Consider the following 20,630-nt stretch of genomic DNA (forward strand, 5'->3'; position numbering starts at 1 on the left):
ACTTGAGGGTTCTACATCCTACCAGGAATCAGAAAAAGTCATGATGCTATAGTACAGAGCAGGACTTCCATTACTTTTGGAAGTGTCTACTGGTGGTCCCCATTTTAACAAAACAGGCAATTCTAAAATATACGCAAGGGTCAGCATGTTTTAATACAGTCTGATCCTTGTTCATTACAGCAGCAAACCTATCTTTCACCTCCGGATAATTGTAGTTTGGTCTTTGACTCACTTACTGGCTGTGCATTGCTGTCCAGTATGTAAACGAGAATGAAATGAAATGAAAATCGCTTATTGTCACAAGTAGGCTTCAAATGAAGTTACTGTGAAACGCCCCTAGTCGCCACATTCCGGCGCCTGTTCGGGGAGGCTGGTACGGGAATGAAGAAGCTGGACGATAGAAGTGTGGCCAGGCAATTTCATTAATAGTTTAAATATGAAATGCTATGAATGCCCTGAAATGCTGGAAATGCTCAACAAGTCAGGTAGCATCTATGGAGAGAGAAAAAGAGTAAATGGTTCTGTCAGTGACCTTTTTTTTCAGAATGAGAACATTTGTTCTATTTAAAAGCTAGCCTGTTTCCAAATCCATTGCCAACTTTTCTTTTTCACTTCTTCCCCTCCATCCAATATTCTCCTAATTTTTTACTTAAAGATGGCAGAGGCATGAAGGTGAATAGGCAGCTCCTAATCAGAGTGACTGGCAGCACCAGGGGATTAACCCACAGCTAACATCACCCAAGTGTCTGCCATTATCAATAGATTGAAGAAATGGAGGACATTTGCAAATAAGCACTGCCAGACACTCGGCAGCGGGTGGCTTAAGATCTGGTTTGCGCTGCATGAGATTGTGACGGAGGCAGGTTCAGTCGAGGCTTTCCAAGGGGGAATTGGATTATTGGCCGAAAAGGAAGAATGTGCAGGGTTAGGGGAGAAGGCAGAGCAATAGCACTCGACGCATTGCTCATTTGAAGAGCCAGCGCAGACATGGTGGACCAAATGGTCGTCTCTGTTGTAAGAATTCTATGGTTTGTGGTAGAATAATTAATTGTCCTTCATGCCCCTTCCTATAAATACAGCCATTTGTCAATCTTAAGTGTTCTAAAGAAAACAAGTCTCCGAAAATTCTCTCTTCATTCTGCTCTGTTAATTAAGGGCAAAGATAAAGAGGTGGAGGACATTCATTATTCAAACACTGAGAAAGTGACTCGCGTTGACACTGGGGTGTTCCGTCGGGTTAGGAGCTATACGCTTGTAATGTTTCACATTGTGGATAAATCTAAATTGAGTGAAGATTGACCTCTGGTCTCCTTCACTGAATAGTTTTTTGGAGTTCACCATGGTCTGATCTTGTCATGCGCAGGCCACAAGTTGAACTCTTACCATGTGGAAAGTGAGAGGATCAGATTTGAGCAAAACAGCTATGGCCTGGAATTGGGAGATTTGCATCCAATCCAGGGATGAGGAAGGAAGGTTTTGTAAAATGGAGTAACGTAGTATCAGTGTCGTTCCAGATCTGAGTTAGTGCTCGTTATGTTTTCTTTCTCTCCCCCTCCCCCCACCTTCTCCCATCTAAAGGTCAGTAATAAGCTGCAGAATTCACAGAACCCAAATGCGCTCATCGCTCTACGACTGGATTTCATCCGCATTATCTGCAGCCACGAACACTACATCACGTTAAACCTTCCGTGCAGCACACTGTCTCCACCTGCATCCCCGTCCCCATCGGTCTCCTCAGCCACCTCCCAGGTAAGCACCTTCCTGATGCCGCCCCTTCAATGAAAGATTTGAGCAAGGTGGCGCCGGCAAGAGACTTAATTGGAAATTTAAGGCAATTGGCCAGAAAACCAGAGGCAAGATGAGAATTTATTTTACCCGTGTGTGTTAACATGATCAGGCATGCGCTGTCTGAAAGGGTGGAATTAAAACTGTCCGGCAAGGACATGTGTGAACTATATTTGATTTGCTGCTAACCAGGATTGTACTTTGTTCTGCAGAGTTCAGGGTTTTCCATGCTCATTCAGGATCAGAAGATAGCCAACATGTTTGAGATGTCCATACCGTTTCGACAGCAGCACTTTCTCGTGGGATTGCTATTGACTGAACTGGCCATGATCCTTGAACCTGACGTTGAAGGGTAAAAACTTCCCATTCTCATTTACTAAACAAACAGAGCAACGGCACTATGAATGTCCAGTTAGAGACATTCCTGGGATCTCGTTCCCACTTCCAGGAACTGCAACTGCAATGCTGCGGACAGAATTTTGCCTCTGCTGTGATGAGCCCCGGGTTTGATACTCTTCAAAGCCTATGTTGGGAGCTATTGCCGGTTGAGCAAAAGACTGAAGGGTCTTTAATGCCTCTATAACTGTCTAAAAGCCTTTAGGAAAAGAGGGGATTAAAGGATTTGGAAAGTAAACATACCTGAGCTGTGCTGGGTGCTGAGTGAATGGAAGTAGAGTATGGTAGATACTGACCCTCCAGCGAAGCCCAGGTTTTCCTTTCATCGTCTCTGACCCAGACCCTGTACTGTGCTGATTGACAATGAACTTGCATTTATACGTCACCTTATCACATCTCCCAGGATTTCTCAAAACAAACTTCAAACTTATCCCAAGCTGGGCTTATTTTCAAAAGATGTTAACCAGACCGTGGTCTCATTGCTGTATGTGGGATCTTGTCACATGCAAAATGATTGCCGTGGTTTTCCCATTAAATATGGACTGCACTTTAAAGTAATTTATTGTACATGAAGTACATTGGGACACCCAGAGAAATGTGATAAAACGGTAAATAAACAAGCTGTTGGGAATGAGAGGTGAAGGGGCAGCATGGTGGCGCAGTGAGTAGCACTGCAGTCTCACGGCGCTGAGGTCCCGGGTTCGATCCCGGTTCTGGGTCACTGTCCGTGTGGAGTTTGCACATTCTCCCCGTGTTGCGTGGGTTTCACCCCCACAACACAAGGTAGGTGGATTGAACACGCTAAATTGCTCCTTAATTGGAAAAAATGGATTGTGTACTTTAAGTTTAATTTTTAAAAAAGGAATGAGAGGTGATCTCATTCAAACATACAAAATAAAATTCTTACAGGGCTCGACAGGGTTGAAATGGGAGCAACGTTTCCCCTGACTGGGATGTCTCGAACCAGGGGCACAGTCTCAAAATAAGAGGCAGGTCATTTAAGACTGAGCTGAGGAGAAATTTCTTCACTCAAAGGGTGGTGTAACTTTGGAATTCTCTACCTCAGAGAGGGCTCAATCATTGCGTATGTTCAAGACAGAGCAAGAGATTTTTTGCATATTAAAAACACCAAGAGGGACTTCCGGGTGCGGCGATGACCAGCTAAGTCGCACGTTTCGGCAGCTCCCGGTGGAACGGACTTTTGGGCTCTTAATAAGAGCCCCAACGGCAATTTTAACGGCTAAAAGCACTGTGTGGTAAACCAGAAGGGAATCCCCCCTGGATACGGATGGAAAAAGGAGAGGAAAGTTGCCGGATTGCGGTGGATCCTTTAGAGCAGCGGCAAGGAAGGCAAGCAAAAACCAAGATGGCGTCGGAAGGTGGCAGTTTAATATGGGGCCCTGAACAACACGAGTTTTTGAAATGCTGCGTGGAAGAGCTTAAAAAGGAGATGAAGAAGGAGCTGTTGGCCCCGATATTACAGGCGATTGAAGGGCTAAAAGATGAGCAAAAGACCCAGGAGCGGGAGCTTCGGGTCGTGAAGGCAAAGGCTGCCGAGAACGAGGACGATATACAGGGCCTGGTGGTGAAGACGGAGATGCACGAGGCACACCATAAACGATGTGTGGAAAGGCTGGAGGTGCTGGAGAATAATGCGAGGAGGAAGAATTTAAGGATTCTTGGTCTTCCTGAAGGTGCAGAAGGGGCGGACGTCGGGGCATATGTGAGCACGATGCTGCACTCGTTAATGGGAGCGGAGGCCCCGACGGGTCCGTTGGAGGCGGAGGGAGCATACCGAGTGATGGCGCGAGGACCGAGAGCAGGAGAAATTCCCAGAGCCATAGTGGTGAGATTCCTCCGTTTTAAGGACAGAGAGATGGTCCTCAGATGGGCAAAGAAAACTCGGAGCAGTAGGTGGGAGAACGCGGTGATCCGCGTATATCAAGACTGGAGTGCGGAGGTGGCGAGAAGGAGGGCGAGCTTTAATCGGGCCAAGACGGTGCTTCATAAAAAGAAGATTAAATTTGGAATGCTGCAGCCGGCAAGACTGTGGGTCACATATCAAGGGAAGCACCACTACTTTGAAACGGCGGATGAGGCGTGGACATTTATTGTTGAAGAGAAATTGGAATAAGCGGGTTATTAAAAAAGAACGTTTGAGACAAAGTGGTGGGGCGAAGAGGGGAGAAAAAGGGGGGAGAGATGATTTTTATGTTGTTAATCCTGCGACCCGGTAACTTTTCTCTCTTCCACAGGTTGTGGGGGAGGGAGGAAGGGAGGTGGAGGAGCTGGGGGCATTGGCCATTGGGGGCGGGGCCAAAAGGGAAGCGCGGGCTTTGTTCCCGCGCTATGATAATTATGGCGGGAATAGGGAAGCAGGAAGGAGGGGGCGTCGCACGGTGCGAGCCGAGGTCACGGGGGGAAGCCGAGGTTGGCCAGAGTTTGCTGACTTCTGGGAGCAACATGGGGGGTGTAACTACGCTAGTGGGGGATCTAGCGGGGGGGGGGGTGGGAGGGGGGATTTACTGGGTTGCTGCTGCTGGGGAGAAGGGGGAGCTGGTATGGGGTGGGGTGGGCGGGGCGGGAGGGCACCGCCTGGGGGGGACACAGCTGCGTGGGAACCGGGTGAGGAGCTGGATAAAAGGGGATGGCTAATCGACAAGAGGGGGGGGGGGGTAAAGAGCCCCCCAACCCGGCTGATCACGTGGAATGTGAGAGGGCTGAACGGGCCGATAAAGAGGGCACGGGTACTCGCATACCTTAAGAAACTTAAGGCAGATGTGGTTATGTTACAGGAGACGCATTTGAAACTGATAGACCAGGTTAGACTACGCAAAGGATGGGTGGGGCAGGTGTTTCATTCGGGGCTAGATGCGAAAAACAGGGGGGTGGCTATACTAGTGGGGAAGCGGGTAATGTTTGAGGCAAAGACCATAGTGGCGGATAGTGGGGGCAGATACGTGATGGTGAGTGGCAAATTACAGGGGGAGGCGGTGGTCTTAGTGAACGTATATGCCCCGAACTGGGATGATGCCAACTTTATGAGGCGCATGTTAGGACGTATCCCGGACCTAGAGGTGGGGAAGTTGGTAATGGGTGGAGATTTTAACACGGTGCTGGAACCAGGGCTGGACAGATCGAGGTCCAGGACTGGAAGGAGGCCGGCAGCAGCCAAGGTGCTTAAAGACTTTATGGAGCAGATGGGAGGAGTAGACCCCTGGAGATTTAGCAGACCTAGGAGTAAGGAGTTTTCGTTTTTCTCCTATGTCCACAAAGTTTATTCGCGAATAGAATTTTTTGTTTTGGGAAGGGCGTTGATCCCGAAGGTGAGGGGGACGGAGTATACGGCTATAGCTATTTCTGATCACGCTCCACACTGGGTGGACTTGGAGATAGGGGAGGAAAAAGAACGGCGTCCACCCTGGAGAATGGACATGGGACTAATGGCGGATGAGGGGGTGTGTCTAAGGGTGAGGGGGTGTATTGAAAAGTACTTGGAACTCAATGATAATGGGGAGGTCCAGGTGGGAGTGGTCTGGGAGGCGCTGAAGGCAGTGGTTAGAGGGGAGCTGATATCAATCAGGGCACATAAAAGAAAGCAGGAGAGTAGGGAACGGGAGCGGTTGCTGCAAGAACTTCTGAGAGTGGACAGGCAATATGCGGAGACACCGGAGGAGGGACTGTACAGGGAAAGGCAAAGGCTACACGTAGAATTTGATTTGCTGACAATGGGTACTACAGAGGCACAGTGGAGGAAGGCACAGGGTCTACAGTACGAATATGGGGAGAAGGCGAGCAGGTTGCTGGCCCACCAATTGAGGAAAAGGGGAGCAGCGAGGGAAATAGGGGGAGTGAGGGATGAGGAGGGAGAGATGGAACGGGGAGCGGAGAGAGTGAATGGAGTGTTCAAGGCATTCTATGAAAGATTATATGAAGCTCAGCCCCCGGATGGGAAGGAGAGAATGATGTGTTTTCTGGACCTGCTGGAATTTCCTAAGGTGGAGGAGCAGGAGAGGGTGGGACTGGGAGCACAGATCGAAATGGAGGAAGAAGTGAAAGGAATTAGGAGCATGCAGGCGGGGAAGGCCCCGGGACCGGATGGATTCCCAGTTGAATTTTACAGGAAATATGTGGACTTGCTCGCCCCGCTACTGATGAGAACCTTTAATGAGGCGAGGGAAAGGGGACAGCTGCCCCCGACTATGTCAGAGGCAACGATATCGCTTCTCCTAAAGAAGGAAAAAGACCCGCTGCAATGCGGGTCCTACAGGCCTATTTCCCTCCTGAACGTAGACGCTAAGATTCTGGCCAAGGTAATGGCAATGAGGATAGAGGGTTGTGTCCCGGGGGTGGTCCATGAGGACCAAACTGGGTTTGTGAAGGGGAGACAGCTGAATACGAATATACGGAGGCTGCTAGGGGTAATGATGATGCCCCCACCAGAGGGGGATGCGGAGATAGTGGTGGCGATGGATGCCGAGAAAGCATTTGATAGAGTGGAGTGGGATTATTTGTGGGAGGTGTTGAGGAGATTTGGCTTTGGAGATGAGTATATTAGATGGATACAGCTACTGTATAGGGCCCCGATGGCGAGCGTGGTCACGAATGGACGGGGGTCTGCGTATTTTCGGCTCCATAGAGGGACGAGGCAGGGATGTCCTCTGTCCCCATTATTGTTTGCACTGGCGATTGAGCCCCTGGCAATAGCATTGAGGGGTTCCAGGAAGTGGAGGGGAGTACTCGGGGGAGGAGAAGAACACCGGGTATCTCTGTATGCAGACGATTTGTTGTTGTATGTGGCGGACCCGGCGGAGGGGATGCCAGAGATAATGCGGATACTTGGGGAGTTTGGAGAATTTTCAGGATATAAACTGAACATGGGGAAAAGTGAGTTGTTTGTGGTGCATCCAGGGGAGCAGAGCAGAGAAATAGAGGACTTACCGCTGAGGAAGGTAACAAGGGACTTTCGCTACTTGGGGATCCAGATAGCCAAGAATTGGGGTACATTGCATAGGTTAAATTTAACGCGGTTGGTGGAACAGATGGAGGAGGACTTCAAGAGATGGGACATGGTATCCCTGTCACTGGCAGGGAGGGTGCAGGCGGTTAAAATGGTGGTCCTCCCGCGATTCCTCTTTGTGTTTCAGTGCCTCCCGGTGGTGATCACGAAGGCTTTTTTCAAAAGGATTGAGAAGAGTATCATGAGTTTTGTGTGGGCCGGGAAGACCCCGAGAGTGAGGAAGGGATATTTGCAGCGTAGTAGGGATAGGGGGGGGCTGGCACTACCGAGCCTAAGTGAGTACTACTGGGCTGCCAATATCTCAATGGTATGTAAGTGGATGGGAGAAGAGGAGGGAGCGGCGTGGAAGAGATTGGAGAGGGCGTCCTTCAGGGGGACTAGCCTACGAGCTATGGTGACGGCGCCGTTGCCGTTCTCACCGAAGAAATACACCACAAGCCCGGTGGTGGTGGCTACTCTGAGAATTTGGGGGCAGTGGAGACGGCATAGGGGAAAGACGGGAGCCTCAGTGTGGTCCCCGATAAGAAATAACCATAGGTTTGCTCCGGGGAGAATGGATGGGGGATTTGGAACATGGCAAAGAGCAGGAGTAACGCAATTGAGAGATCTGTTTGTAGATGGGTCGTTTGCAAGTCTGGGAGCGCTGACCGAAAAATATGGGTTGCCCCAAGGGAATGCATTCCGGTATATGCAACTGAGGGCTTTTGCGAGGCAACAGGTGAGGGAATTCCCGCAGCCCCCGACGCAGGAGGTGCAGGATAGAGTGATCTCAAAGACATGGGTAGGGGACGGTAAGGTATCAGACATATATAGGGAAATGAGGGACGAGGGGGAGATTATGGTAGATGAGCTGAAAGGGAAATGGGAAGAAGAGCTGGGGGAGGAGATTGAGGAGGGGCTGTGGGCTGATGCCCTAAGTAGGGTAAACTCATTGTCCTCGTGTGCCAGGCTAAGGCTGATACAATTTAAGGTGTTACACAGGGCGCATATGACTGGAGCACGGCTCAGTAAATTTTTTGGAGTAGAGGATAGGTGTGCGAGATGCTCGAGAAGCCCAGCGAATCACACCCACATGTTCTGGTCATGTCCGGCACTACAGGGGTTTTGGGTGGGGGTGACAAAGGTGCTTTCGAAGGTGGTGGGGGTCCAGGTCGAACCAAGCTGGGGGTTGGCTATATTCGGGGTTGCAGTAGAGCTGGGAGTGTAGGAGGCGAAAGAGGCTGATGTTTTGGCCTTTGCGTCCCTAGTAGCCCGGTGCAGGATACTGTTGATGTGGAAGGAACCCGGGTGTGGAGACCTGGATAAATGACATGGCAGGGTTATAAAGCTGGAACGGATTAAGTTCGTCCTAAGGGGATCGGCTCAAGGGTTCACCAGGCGGTCAACCGTTCGTCGAATACCTCACAGAAAGATAGAGGGAATGGAAATGAAGAAGACAGCAGCAGCAACCCAGGGGGGGGGGGGGGGGGGGGGGGGGAGGGGGGGGGGAGGAACCAGAAGGACTCTCAGGGATGTTAGTGTATAAGTATAATATGTATAGGTTGTTGTTATAGGTAATTGTATACTGGACTGCTGAATTGTATTTTTGGAGAGTATTTATTTGGGACAAGGCAGTTGCCATTTAGTTTTGTTTTTTAATTTTGATGTTGTTTATATATTATTTATTTCTTGTTTAAAAAACTGGCCATTGTTATTTATATTGTTATATTACTGTGTAAAAGATACACAATGTACTGTTATGGTTGGCCAAAAATTTTGAATAAAATATATATTTTTTAAAACACCAAGAGAAGTGGACAGCACTGTAGCGCAATGGTTAGCACTGCTGTGTCACGGCGCTGAGGACCTGGGTTCGAATCCCGGCCCTGGCTCAGTGTCCATGTGGAGTTTGCACGTTCTCCCCGTGTCTGCGTGGGTCTCACCCCCACAACCCAAAAAGATGTGCAGGGTAGGTCAGTTGGCCACGCTAAATTGCCCCTTAATTGGAAGAAAAAGAATTGGGTGCTCTAAATTTATATAAGAACATCAAGGGGGGTTAGCACTGTTGCCTCACGGCGCTGAGGTCCCAGGTTCGATATCGGCTCTGGGTCACTGTCCATGTGGAGGCCATGTGGAGTTTGCACATTCTCCCCATATCTGCATGGGTTTCACCCCCACATCCCAAAAGATGTGCAGGGTCGGTTATTTGCCACGCTAAATTGCGCCTTAATTGGGAAAAATGAATTGGGCACTCTAAATTTTTTTTTTAAAACATCAAGGGATACAGGGATGGTGCAGGAAAATGGTGTACAAATAGAAGATCAGCCATGATCTCATTGAATGGAGGAGCAGACACGAAGGGCTGGATGGTCTCGTCCTATTTTTTAATGTTCTTTTAAGAATTGTTAAATGTAATGATATTGTCTGGAATGAACTGATATGCTAAAGTTACAGCTGATTGCCACAGAGAGAATCTAGAGTTGAGGAAATGTGCATGATGTGTCAATTGTAATGGACAGTATGTCATGATATTTAGATCAGCATATCATGGTGCAATCAAACACACACTGATGGACATGCAGTAGGACCAACCAACACACACACACAACATCGCAGCCAATCACCCGTGAGAGCACACGCACTCTAAAAAGAGGGGACACTACAGTTCCCGCTCATTCCAGCAGCAGCCAGCTCAGAGCACCGAGCTCAGAGCCTGCCACTCAGACATTCATCATGTGCTGAGTGCCTCACCCAGATAGTAATAGGACAGGGTCCACAGATTAGCTGGTAATGCACGTACCCAAGTTAGCAGTGTGCTGTTATAGTTAAGTAGTAAATAAAATTGAGTTACCACATCTCCAGCCGTATTAGAACATAGAACAATACAGCGCAGTACAGGCCCTTCGGCCCACGATGTTGCACCGAAACAAAAGCCATCTAACCTACACTATGCCATTATCATCCATATGTTTATCCAATAAACTTTTAAATGCCCTCAATGTTGGCGAGTTCACTACTGTAGCAGGTAGGGCATTCCACGGCCTCACTACTCTTTGCGTAAAGAACCTACCTCTGACCTCTGTCCTATATCTATTACCCCTCAGTTTAAAGTTATGTCCCCTCGTGCCAGCCATTTCCATCCGCGGGAGAAGGCTCTCACTGTCCACCCTATCTAACCCCCTGATCATTTTGTATGCCTCTATTAAGTCTCCTCTTAACCTTCTTCTCTCCAACGAAAACAACCTCAAGTCCATCAGCCTTTCCTCATAAGATTTTCCCTCCATACCAGGAAACATCCTGGTAAATCTCCTCTGCACCCGCTCCAAAGCCTCCACGTCCTTCCTATAATGCGGTGACCAGAACTGTACGCAATACTCCAAATGCGGCCGAACCAGAGTTCTGTACAGCTGCAACATGACCTCCTGACTCCGGAACTCAATCCCTCTACCAATAAAGGCCAACACTCCATAGGCCTTCTTCACAACCCTATCAACCTGGGTGGCAACTTTCAGGGATCTATGTACATGGACACCTAGATCCCTCTGCTCATCCACACTTTCAAGAACTTTACCATTAGCCAAATATTCCGCATTCCTGTTATTCCTTCCAAAGTGAATCACCTCACACTTCTCTACATTAAACTCCATTTGCCACCTCTCAGCCCAGCTCTGCAGCTTATCTATATCCCTCTGTAACCTGCTACATCCTTCCACACTATCGACAACACCACCGACTTTAGTATCGTCTGCAAATTTACTCACCCACCCTTCTGCGCCTTCCTCTAGGTCATTGATTAAAATGACAAACAGCAACGGCCCCAGAACAGATCCTTGTGGTACTCCACTTGTGACTGTACTCCATTCTGAACATTTCCCATCAACCACCACCCTCTGTCTTCTTTCAGCTAGCCAATTTCTGATCCACATCTCTAAATCACCCTCAATCCCAAGCCTCCGTATTTTCTGCAATAGTGTTGGATCGTTTGTACACCAGAACACCCAACACGACATGATACCAGAAGTGGACGCAAGCCAGCGCCTGTGAGACCTACCTGCAACGCATCAGCAATCCGCCGTCCTGCAACATGGAGAACATCAACCCGCTGCTGCCGCTCCGAATCGCTGGCAATCTTGGGGTCAATTGGAAACTGTTCAAACAGCATTTCCAACTCTTCCTCGAGGCCACGGACAGGGAGAATGCATCGGACACCAGGAAGATTGCCCTTCTCTCCACGGCGGGGCAACACGCCATCCACATCTTTAACTCCCTTACATCTACGGAAGGCGAGGACAAAACCAAATACAAGACTGTGCTCCTGAAGTTCGACGAACATTTCAGCGTTGAAGTAAACGAGAGCTTCAAGAGGTACCTGTTCCAGCAGCGCCTGCAAGGTAAGGACAAACCTTTCCAGTCTTACTTAACACACCTCCGCATCCTCGCGCAGTCCTGTGGCTATGGGACCACCTCTGACTCCATGATACGTGACCAGATAGTTTTCGGAGTCATGTTGGACACCCTGCACCAGCAGCTCCTTCGGGTCAAGCAACTCACCCTGGCGACTGCCGTCGAGACCTGCGTCCTCCATGAGAGCGCCACCAGCCGGTACTCACACATCCAGGCGGCTGGCGTGGCACGGGCCCCACGAAGCAGAGCGGGTCCAGACGATCGAGTACCTCCTGGGCCGCGGCCTGGAGGAGGACGGCCATTTTGTGCACTTTCTGAGGACTCCCACGCTTGTACGCGCCAAAAGAGGGGACGCTGACGCAGAGGAACGCGAGCACAAGACCGCACCGCGCATGCGCGGTGGCGCAACGAACGCACTGACGTCACGACGTGCGGTAACTGTGGCTCCGTCCATTTAAAGCGGCAATGTCCTGCCAAAGCGCGACAATGCCTACGCTGTGGCGGGTTAGGCCACTACGCTGCCTGCTGTCGAGCAGCTCACCCTGCCAACTCGTACCCGTTTAACCAGCTTCGCAGAAACGTTCGGGCAATTCAACCCATGTTCACCGAGCCCGATCCCGACGTCACACAGACCAATGACACTGAGGACAGGGAGACCTTCCGCATTGCTGTCATCAACAAGAACAAGCTGTCCCCGAGTCGAATGCACCAGCCGCTGTCAGTGCACAGCATTGATCCGGGCGACGAGTGGTGTGCCACCCTGACGGTCAACCGATCCCAGATCAGATTCCGCCTGGACACTGGTGCCTCCGCCAATCTCCTCGCATGGTCAGCATTCCAGACCCTGAAGGTTAAACCACCTATTCTGCCATCCAACTGTCAACTCGTTGACTATAATGGCAACGTCATCCCCGCCACGGGGTCGTGCCAGCTCAAAGTGACACACAAATCATATAAAGCCACACTACCATTCAAAATCGTGGGCTCCTCCAAGGACTCTCTGCTAGGTGCACAGGTGTGCAAAATCCTCCACCTCGTTCGGCGTGTACACTCTATCTAGAAGGCACGTCCGATTTCCCAGATGCAGACTTTAGGGCGCAGCTCAACTCAATCCTCACGCACAACCAGGATGCTTTCGAGGACATGGGCACACTTCCCTACACGTACAAAATCCGGCTTAAACAGGATTCCACCCCGGTAGTTCACGTACACCTCCAGGACCGCCTCAAGCCGCAGCTGCAGGACCTTCAGGACCAAGGAATGCTTTCCCGGGTAACGGAGCCGACTCCATGGGTCAGCTCCATGGTGTGCATCAAGAAGCCTTCCGGCGAGCTCCGGATCTCCGAAAGACTTAAATCGCAACATAATGAGGGAACACTACCCCATACCCAAACGTGAGGAGATCAAGTGCGAGATGGCTCGGGCAAAAATATTCACCAAGCTTGATGCCTGAAAGAGCTTCTGGCAGATTCAATTGGATCAGTCCAGGAAGCTGTGCACTTTCAACACTCCATTTGGCAGATACTGCTACAATAGGATGCCATTTGGCATCATATCGGCCTCTGAGGTGTTCCATCGCATCATGGAACAGATGATGGAGGGCATCGAAGGGCATCTATGTAGACGACGTCATTATTTGGTCCACCACACCACAGGAGCACATCAGTCGCCTCCAGCCCGTCTTTAAACGGATACGGGACCAGGGCCTGCGTCATAACCGAGCCAAATGCTCTTTTGGACAAACCGAGCTGAAGTTCCTGGGGGACCACATCTCCCAGTTGGGGATGAGGCCGGATGCCGACAAGGTGGCAGCCATCACGGCCATGCAGAAGCCCATAGAAAAGAAGGCGGTGCTACGCTTTCTCGGAATGGTCAACTTCCTAGGGAAGTTCATTCCCAACCTTGCTTCCCACACTACAGCTCTCCGGCACCTTGTCAGGAAGACAACTGAATTCCAGTGGCTTCCCACCCACCAGCGTGAATGGGAGGAGCTCAAGGTCAAGCTCACCACCGCCCCGGTATTGGCGTTTTTCGATCCTGCAAGGAAGACGAATGTCTCGACTGACGCCAGCCAGTCCGGCATTGGGGCGGTCCCCCTGCAATGGGATGACGCCTCATCATGAGCCCCAGTCGCCTATGCGTCACGGGCCATGACCCCCACAGAGCAGCACTATGCACAGATTGGAAAGGAGTGCCTAGGCCTGTTGACTGACGTTGACAAGTTCCACGACTGTGTATGGCCTTCCCCAGTTCACCGTGGAGACTGACCATCGCCCGCCGGTTGGCATCATTCAAAATGACCTCAACGATATGACCACCTCGCCTCCAGCGCATTCTGTTCAAACTCCGGAGGTATGACTTTCAACTTGTCTACACCCCGGGTGAGGACCTCATCATAGCAGACGCTCTGTCCAGGGCAGTCAACACACCGTCCGACCCTGAGGGGTTTGTTTGCCAAGTCGACGCACATGTAGCCTTCACTTCTGCCAATCTGCCGGCCACTGATGCAAGCCTGGCCCACATTCGACGTGAGACTGCGGCTGACCCCCTTCTGCAACGTGTGATGCGCCACATGACGGACGAGTGGCTCAAGGGACAATGCCCACAGTTTTACAACGTTCGGGACGACTTGGCAGTCATTGATGGTGTCCTCCTGAAGCTGGACCGCATCGTGATCCCACACAGCATGCACCGGCTTGTTTTAGAACAACTGCACGAAGGCCATCTCGGCGTTGAAAAGTGCCGGCGGGGGGCCCGAGAGGCTGTGTACTGGCCAGGAATAAGTGTGGACATTGCTAACACTGTGCTCAATTGCCCCACCTGTCAGCGGTTTCAGCCGGCACAACCCCATGAGACCCTTCAGCTCCATGAGTTGGTCACGTCCCCCTGGTCGAAGGTGGGCGTGGACCTGTTCCATGCGCTCGGCAGGGACTACATCATCATCATCATCGACTACTTTTCCAGCTATCCTGAGGTCATACGCCTGCACGACACCACGTCATCGGCTGCCATCCGGGCCTGCAAAGAGACCTTTGCTCGCTACGGCATTCCGCTCACCGTGATGTCAGACAATGGTCCCTGCTTTGCGAGTCAGGAATGGTCTTCCTTCGCCAGCTCATACAACTTCACACATGTGACGTCCAGTCCTCTGCATCCTCAGTCGAATGGCAAAGCAGAAAAGGGCATCCATGTCGTTAAAAGGCTCCCCTGCAAGGCTGCTGATGCAGGATCTGACTTCTGCCTCGCCTTGTTGGCTTATCGCTCGGCCCCACTGTCCACGGGCCTATCGTCGGCCCAGCTGCTTATGGGTCGCACCCTCAGGACCACTGTGCCATCCATTCACGTCCCAGACCTCGACCATGCTCCGGTACTTCGGCGGATGCAGCAACAGCGTGAGCAACAAAAGGCGACACATGACGCTCGGGCGACTGATCTTCCTGCCCTGGTGCCTGGAGATAATGTCCGCATACACCTTCCGGAGGGCGGCTGGTCGACAATCGCTGAGGTTCTCCGACAAATAGCTCCCCGCTTGTTCCTGGTTCGTCTGCCTGATGGCTCTATTCGCCGCCGCAATCGGCGCGCCCTTCGTCTGGTTCCACGCTCGCTACGTGATCCTGCACCAGTGCCATGCCCTCCTATTGCCCCTGCAATAGACTTTGTTGACCTTCCGGACACCCTGCATCTTCCTCACTTGACCATCGCCCGGCCCGTTCCTCAGCCGGTGGATCCTGACCCACCCTTGAGGCGGTCAACCCGAATTTATCGCCCACCTGAGAGACTTAATTTATGAATCTTTTCATATTGGACTCACTGACTTGTTCTGACATACTGTTTTTGACTTTTTGCCATACTGTTTAAGATTTTGTTATTGTTTGTTAATGACATTGGTTTAGTTCTTGGTGTGACATAGTTTCTGCACCTGTCACCTTCCTGTGTATATAGTATAGCCACATGTACATATTGTTGTAAATATTGCTCACACATGATTAGATGCACTCACCACACTTCTTTATTTATTGTCATGTAGGCACATATTCTTTGCGAAAAGGGGGGATGCCATGATATTTAGATCAGCATATCATGGTGCAATCAAACACACACTGATGGACATGCAGTAGGACCAATCAACACACACACAACATCGCAGCCAATCACCAGTGAGAGCACACGCACTCTAAAAAGAGGGGACACTACAGTTCCCGCTCATTCCAGCAGCAGCCAGCTCAGAGCCCCGAGCTCAGAGCCTGCCACTCAGACATTCACCATGTGCTGAGTGCCTCACCCAGATAGTAATAGGACAGGGTCCACAGATTAGCTGGTAATGCACGTACCCATGTTAGCAGTGTGCTGTTATAGTTAAGCAGTAAATAAAATTGAGTTACACCATCTCCAGCCGAGTCGGATCGTTTGTACACCAGAACACCCAACACGACAAGTAATGCCTGGGAATGTGGAGGGTTGTGGCTTAGTGCACCCCACCTGAACCAGGGAACTCCTTACAGTTCAAAAAGGATTGTCTTATTTGCTGTTTGTGAGATATTGCTGACACAAAATGGCCGCCATGTTTGCCATTATACAAATTAATAAACACTACATAATTGCAAGTATTTTTACCGTTGGATATTTTTCATGGTTCAAGCAGAGGCAGTATAAAAATTGCAAACACCCACCATTTATGACATCGCTGGCTGACCATTATCTGGTTGCCTGTTACAGTCTGCAGATAGGTTCACCTTGTGTGTGTGTGTGTGCACTTTTTATTTTCCAGATTGTTCTTTCTGCATAAAAAGGCGATTGGCGCAATCCACAACCTGATGAGCAGCCACGATGCAGACCTTCGTTACACCGATTGCGAGGTGAAGGCCCATGTGGCTAAGCTATATTTACCACTGATCGGCGTTGTCATGGACACCTTGCCGCAGCTGTATGATTTCACAGGTAGCAAACGGTCCGCTGTTTCACAATATAACTAATGATGTAGGTTAACTGGAGTTCAAAGTGTGGCATAAAGAGAGGTGGTGGCATAGTGTATTGTCACTGTGCTATTAATCCAGTGATCCAGTATAATACCCTGGGAACCCATGTTCAAATCCCACCATGGCACAGAGAATCCGTACAGTGAGAGGGAGGCCATTCGGCCCATCGGATCTGCACCAACCCTTTGAATGAGCACTCTGCCTATTTTACGAGTGTCCACCTCGCCCTATCCCCGTAATCCCATAATCTAACCTTCCCGTTCAGGGGCAATTTAACTTGGCCAATCTACCTAACCCGCACATCTTTGGACTGTGGGAGGAAACCAGAACACCCGGAAGAAACCCACCCAGACACTGGGAGAATGTACGAGCAGACAGTCACTTGAGGCCGTTGGAACTTAAATTCAACCAATAAAATAAACAGGAATTAAGAGTCTAATGGTGATCAAGAAGCTATTATGGATTGTTGTAAAAACCCACCTGGTTGACTAATGTCGTTTAGGAAAAGAAATTTGCCATCCTTACTCAGTCTAACCGCAATGTGTTTGACTCTTAACTGCCCTCTGAAATGGCTTGGCAAAGCACTCGGTTCAAGGGCGAATAGGGTTAGGCAGCAAATGCTGGCCCACACCCATGAAAGAATAAGTTTTTTAAAATGTCAGAGCACACAGAGTTGCAGTGATTTGATCATCTTCTCTCTTGGTTAGTGCAGACAGGATATCTACCATGGAAAGCTCAAAACCGCATTTATAAAGCTTCTTTAACGTAGGAAAGCACCTTGGCCAGAGTGCTACATATTAATCAACATGTTAAAGGAGGAGAAGAGGCAGAGAGGTTTCGGGTCTAAGCAACTGAAGGCATTGTTCAGCTCCGATGGTAGCTACACAATAAGAACCAGGAAGCAAGTCTTGACTTCTTCAACTCCAAATTTATTGTGTTCAGTTCTCCATCAACAAAACAGTGCCACCTGTATCCCCTTTATATATTGGCGCAGTCTATTAAATAATAAGTGCAAAATATTAAACGATTAAGACCCCAGTTCTAATTTAAATACTGGGAACATTAACTCTTTCCTAATCGACATGACCATCAACGGTGCAGTGAAGAACAACAGGGATGTACAAGTGGCCAGACTTGGTAATATGCAGAAATCCCTGAGGGTAATAGGGCTGGAGGAGGTCACAGAACTAGGAAGTGGCAAGGCCATGGAGGAATTTGAGAACAGACGGACCTGGGAGCAATCAATCGGAATTGGAGAAAGGCTGTGAGGACCAAGGGAATTAGAAAGGAAATAAAAGGATTTCAGGCCTTCAAAAAAAAAAACCCCCGAGTAGAAACAAAAATGGTTGGCCGAAGAAGGGAAAAAAACCCAGAAGAGATTAAAATCAGAGATGAAAAGATGATGATTGACGTGATTGTGAGCGGTGTCTGGGATAGTGGTGATTACTATCTACCCACGTTACGCCCCAGCAAACAAGCCTGTGAAACATGGTGGGAATTGAAAGCTAATCACTTGTCTTTATCTCTTCACAAAGTTCTGAAGTAAATACTTGTTGCTTCCCCTCCCCAGCAGAAAATGGCAACCAAAAGGGCCGTTTCACTGCCTCGACGATGGATGAAGTGGACGCTGAAAACAGCAGCATGATCAGTCAGACAATCGCCATGGCAATAGCAGGGTCGCCTGTACCTCACCCCAACAGAGGTTCCCCATTCCAGCTTCCTGTTCTGGTAGGATACCAATCAGTGATAATGGATCATCTGTATGAACTTGTTCCAGTGATTGTTTATTTATTTTGACCGTTTGATGCCTCACAGTTAAAGGGGTCAAACACACCTTTAAAGGCAAAGCTGGGTGACCACTCGGTAAAGTAGTGTGGCTAGAGAATTCCGCCCTTGGTGCTTTTCAGATTGATTCGCTGTTCTACATTGTGAACGTATCTGAATCGGGTATTCCTGTCCACTCCCCTTTGCTGTGCGTGTATTTTGCCCCAGTAACTTTGTCCTTTGTGCATTTGGTATCAAGCTCAAAGTGGCTATGTTTTTGTGACATTAATTATGTATACAAAGGACTATCTGTAAAAATTGTTGAAATGATTGCGGAGAAGATGCAGAAAAATGAAATCAAATCTTGCACAAGTATTTCCCTCTCTGATCACCATTTCCCTGCTGAGCAAGCTGACAGGTTGTCCACCCAGATGTCACAACAATTCGGTTAATGTTCTGTTCAAGTTGTGCCAGGAAAATCTGTGAAGAAACAGATAAAGAAAGACATTTTGAACCAGTTCAGTTTTTTCAGGGCGATTGACACGAGGAATGGACTTCTGGGTAGAGCAGCTGGGATCAGTTGACAAACACCTGGAATCTCTTAACGGGGTGGGGTTAGTGTTGATATTTATAGACTGACGCATAATTGAATGACCTTAGCAGGTCTGACAGCATCTGGGGAGAGAAGGGAGCTTTGACAAAGAGTCATCCAGACTTGAAATGTCAGCTCCATTCTCTCTGCTGTCAGACCTGCTGAGATTGTCCTGCATTTTCTGTTTTTGTTTCAGATTCCAGCATCCGCAGTCATTTGCTTGATATTGAATGATCATCTTTGCCCTTATTTACATATTGTTTTATTCCTCTCCTTCAACCGGGTATTGGTTAGCTCAGTCGAACGAAGGGCTGGTTCATGATGCAGAGCCATACTCCCAGGGCAGGTTCAATTCCCGTAGAAAGCTGAGGTCATTTATGAAGACACCGCCTCAGAATGATAGAATCCCTACATCGCAGAAGGATGCCATGCGGCCCATCAGACCTGCACTGACCCTCTGAAAGCGCACCCTTCCTGGGCCCACCCCTCCATCCTATCCCTGCAGGAAACTAAAGGGCGATTTAGCATGGCCAATACACCTATAACTTGAACATCTTTGGACTGCTCAACCTTGCCCCTCGCTTGAGGTATGGTGGCCCTCAGGTTAAATCACCACCAGTCAGCTCTCAAAAGGAAGAGCAGCCCTCTGGGGCTGTGGCTACTTTTACATTTATTCCCCTCCTTCACCACCAACCACCTTCTCTTTCGTGGAGGTGCGACTGGAAAACCACAAAGGTATTGTAAAAGTAGACACATCTTGCTACTCCAAACCCTGGTATCAACTTGCTGTGTTACGCTGCCACAACTTACCAATGCCATGTACAATAGGAATTTGTTTCAGCTTATTTTTGCTTGGGGGAGGGTGGGAGGAATTATTTTAAGTGGACAGACTCCCTGACCTCCAGTGATACTCATTTACCAGCCCTTCTGACAAAAGTCTGAAAACAGACTTTGACTGCTGTGATATGTACTGAAGCTGGACGAGCTGTAATACAAATTCCTCTGCCCGTGTAGCCCAGCCGGCAGTATTCCACCCTGTCGGCCGAATCAAGTCGTATCCTTCTCATCTGTTTCCTCTGGGTCTTGAAGAACGCAGATGAGGAGATCCTGCAGAAGTGGTTCACAGACCTGTCGGTGGTCCATCTGAACCGACTGCTGGACTTGCTGTATCTCTGCATATCCTGCTTCGAATACAAGGTAAGCACAAGGAGCTGTGGGGCCTGTCATTTGTGAGTGGGTGTCTGTGACTACAATTCAGTTTCAGTAAAGGCTCTACATTTTCTTCTGCCAAAGTCAGATATATGGTCCATTAAGGTGTACGTTGTATTTGTTATTCTCTCTTTGAGTCAGACATAGCGAGTTGACAAGTGACAAAAACTTGCATTTATATAGCACCTTTAAAGCAGTAAATATGTCACAAGGAGCGTAATCAGGCAAAATTTGACAAATGGTGTGACTATGATAGAGCACCATGAGCATGCTTGCTGTCGGAAGAAGACCAGAAAGTTAACCCAAATAAAAGGAGCATTATGTTAAATAACTAATGAGAATTGTTGCAATCAATGTTATGTTAGGAATCTCTGTCATCTTTCAAATCCCTGCCACTTCCTCATTGGTACTGCCCCATTAAACTCATGATTTTCTGTGGCCCCCATCTATCAAAAGGATATATGTTTTACTTCCTCCATACTGAAAATGGCAACAGTGCGTCTTA

At 49.1% G+C, this 20,630-nt stretch overlaps 1 protein-coding gene across 5 annotated transcripts in view; it reads left to right on the forward strand.

Moving 5' to 3' along the window:
* Positions 1-20,630, forward strand: part of dock6 (dedicator of cytokinesis 6) — a 241,117-nt gene that overhangs the window by 150,014 nt on the left and 70,473 nt on the right. For 4 of the 5 annotated variants that reach the window (XM_072491074.1, XM_072491076.1, XM_072491077.1 and 1 more), the window contains 5 exons: positions 1,579-1,749; positions 1,998-2,137; positions 16,353-16,522; positions 18,131-18,288; positions 19,931-20,113. In XM_072491074.1, the coding sequence (XP_072347175.1) occupies positions 1,579-1,749; positions 1,998-2,137; positions 16,353-16,522; positions 18,131-18,288; positions 19,931-20,113 (822 nt within the window). The remainder of the gene's footprint in view (positions 1-1,578; positions 1,750-1,997; positions 2,138-16,352; positions 16,523-18,130; positions 18,289-19,930; positions 20,114-20,630) is intronic. The other variant, XM_072491075.1, reaches the window with a different exon arrangement.

This window comes from Scyliorhinus torazame, chromosome 27 (genome assembly GCF_047496885.1).
Source record: "Scyliorhinus torazame isolate Kashiwa2021f chromosome 27, sScyTor2.1, whole genome shotgun sequence".
Classification (NCBI taxonomy): domain Eukaryota; kingdom Metazoa; phylum Chordata; class Chondrichthyes; order Carcharhiniformes; family Scyliorhinidae; genus Scyliorhinus; species Scyliorhinus torazame.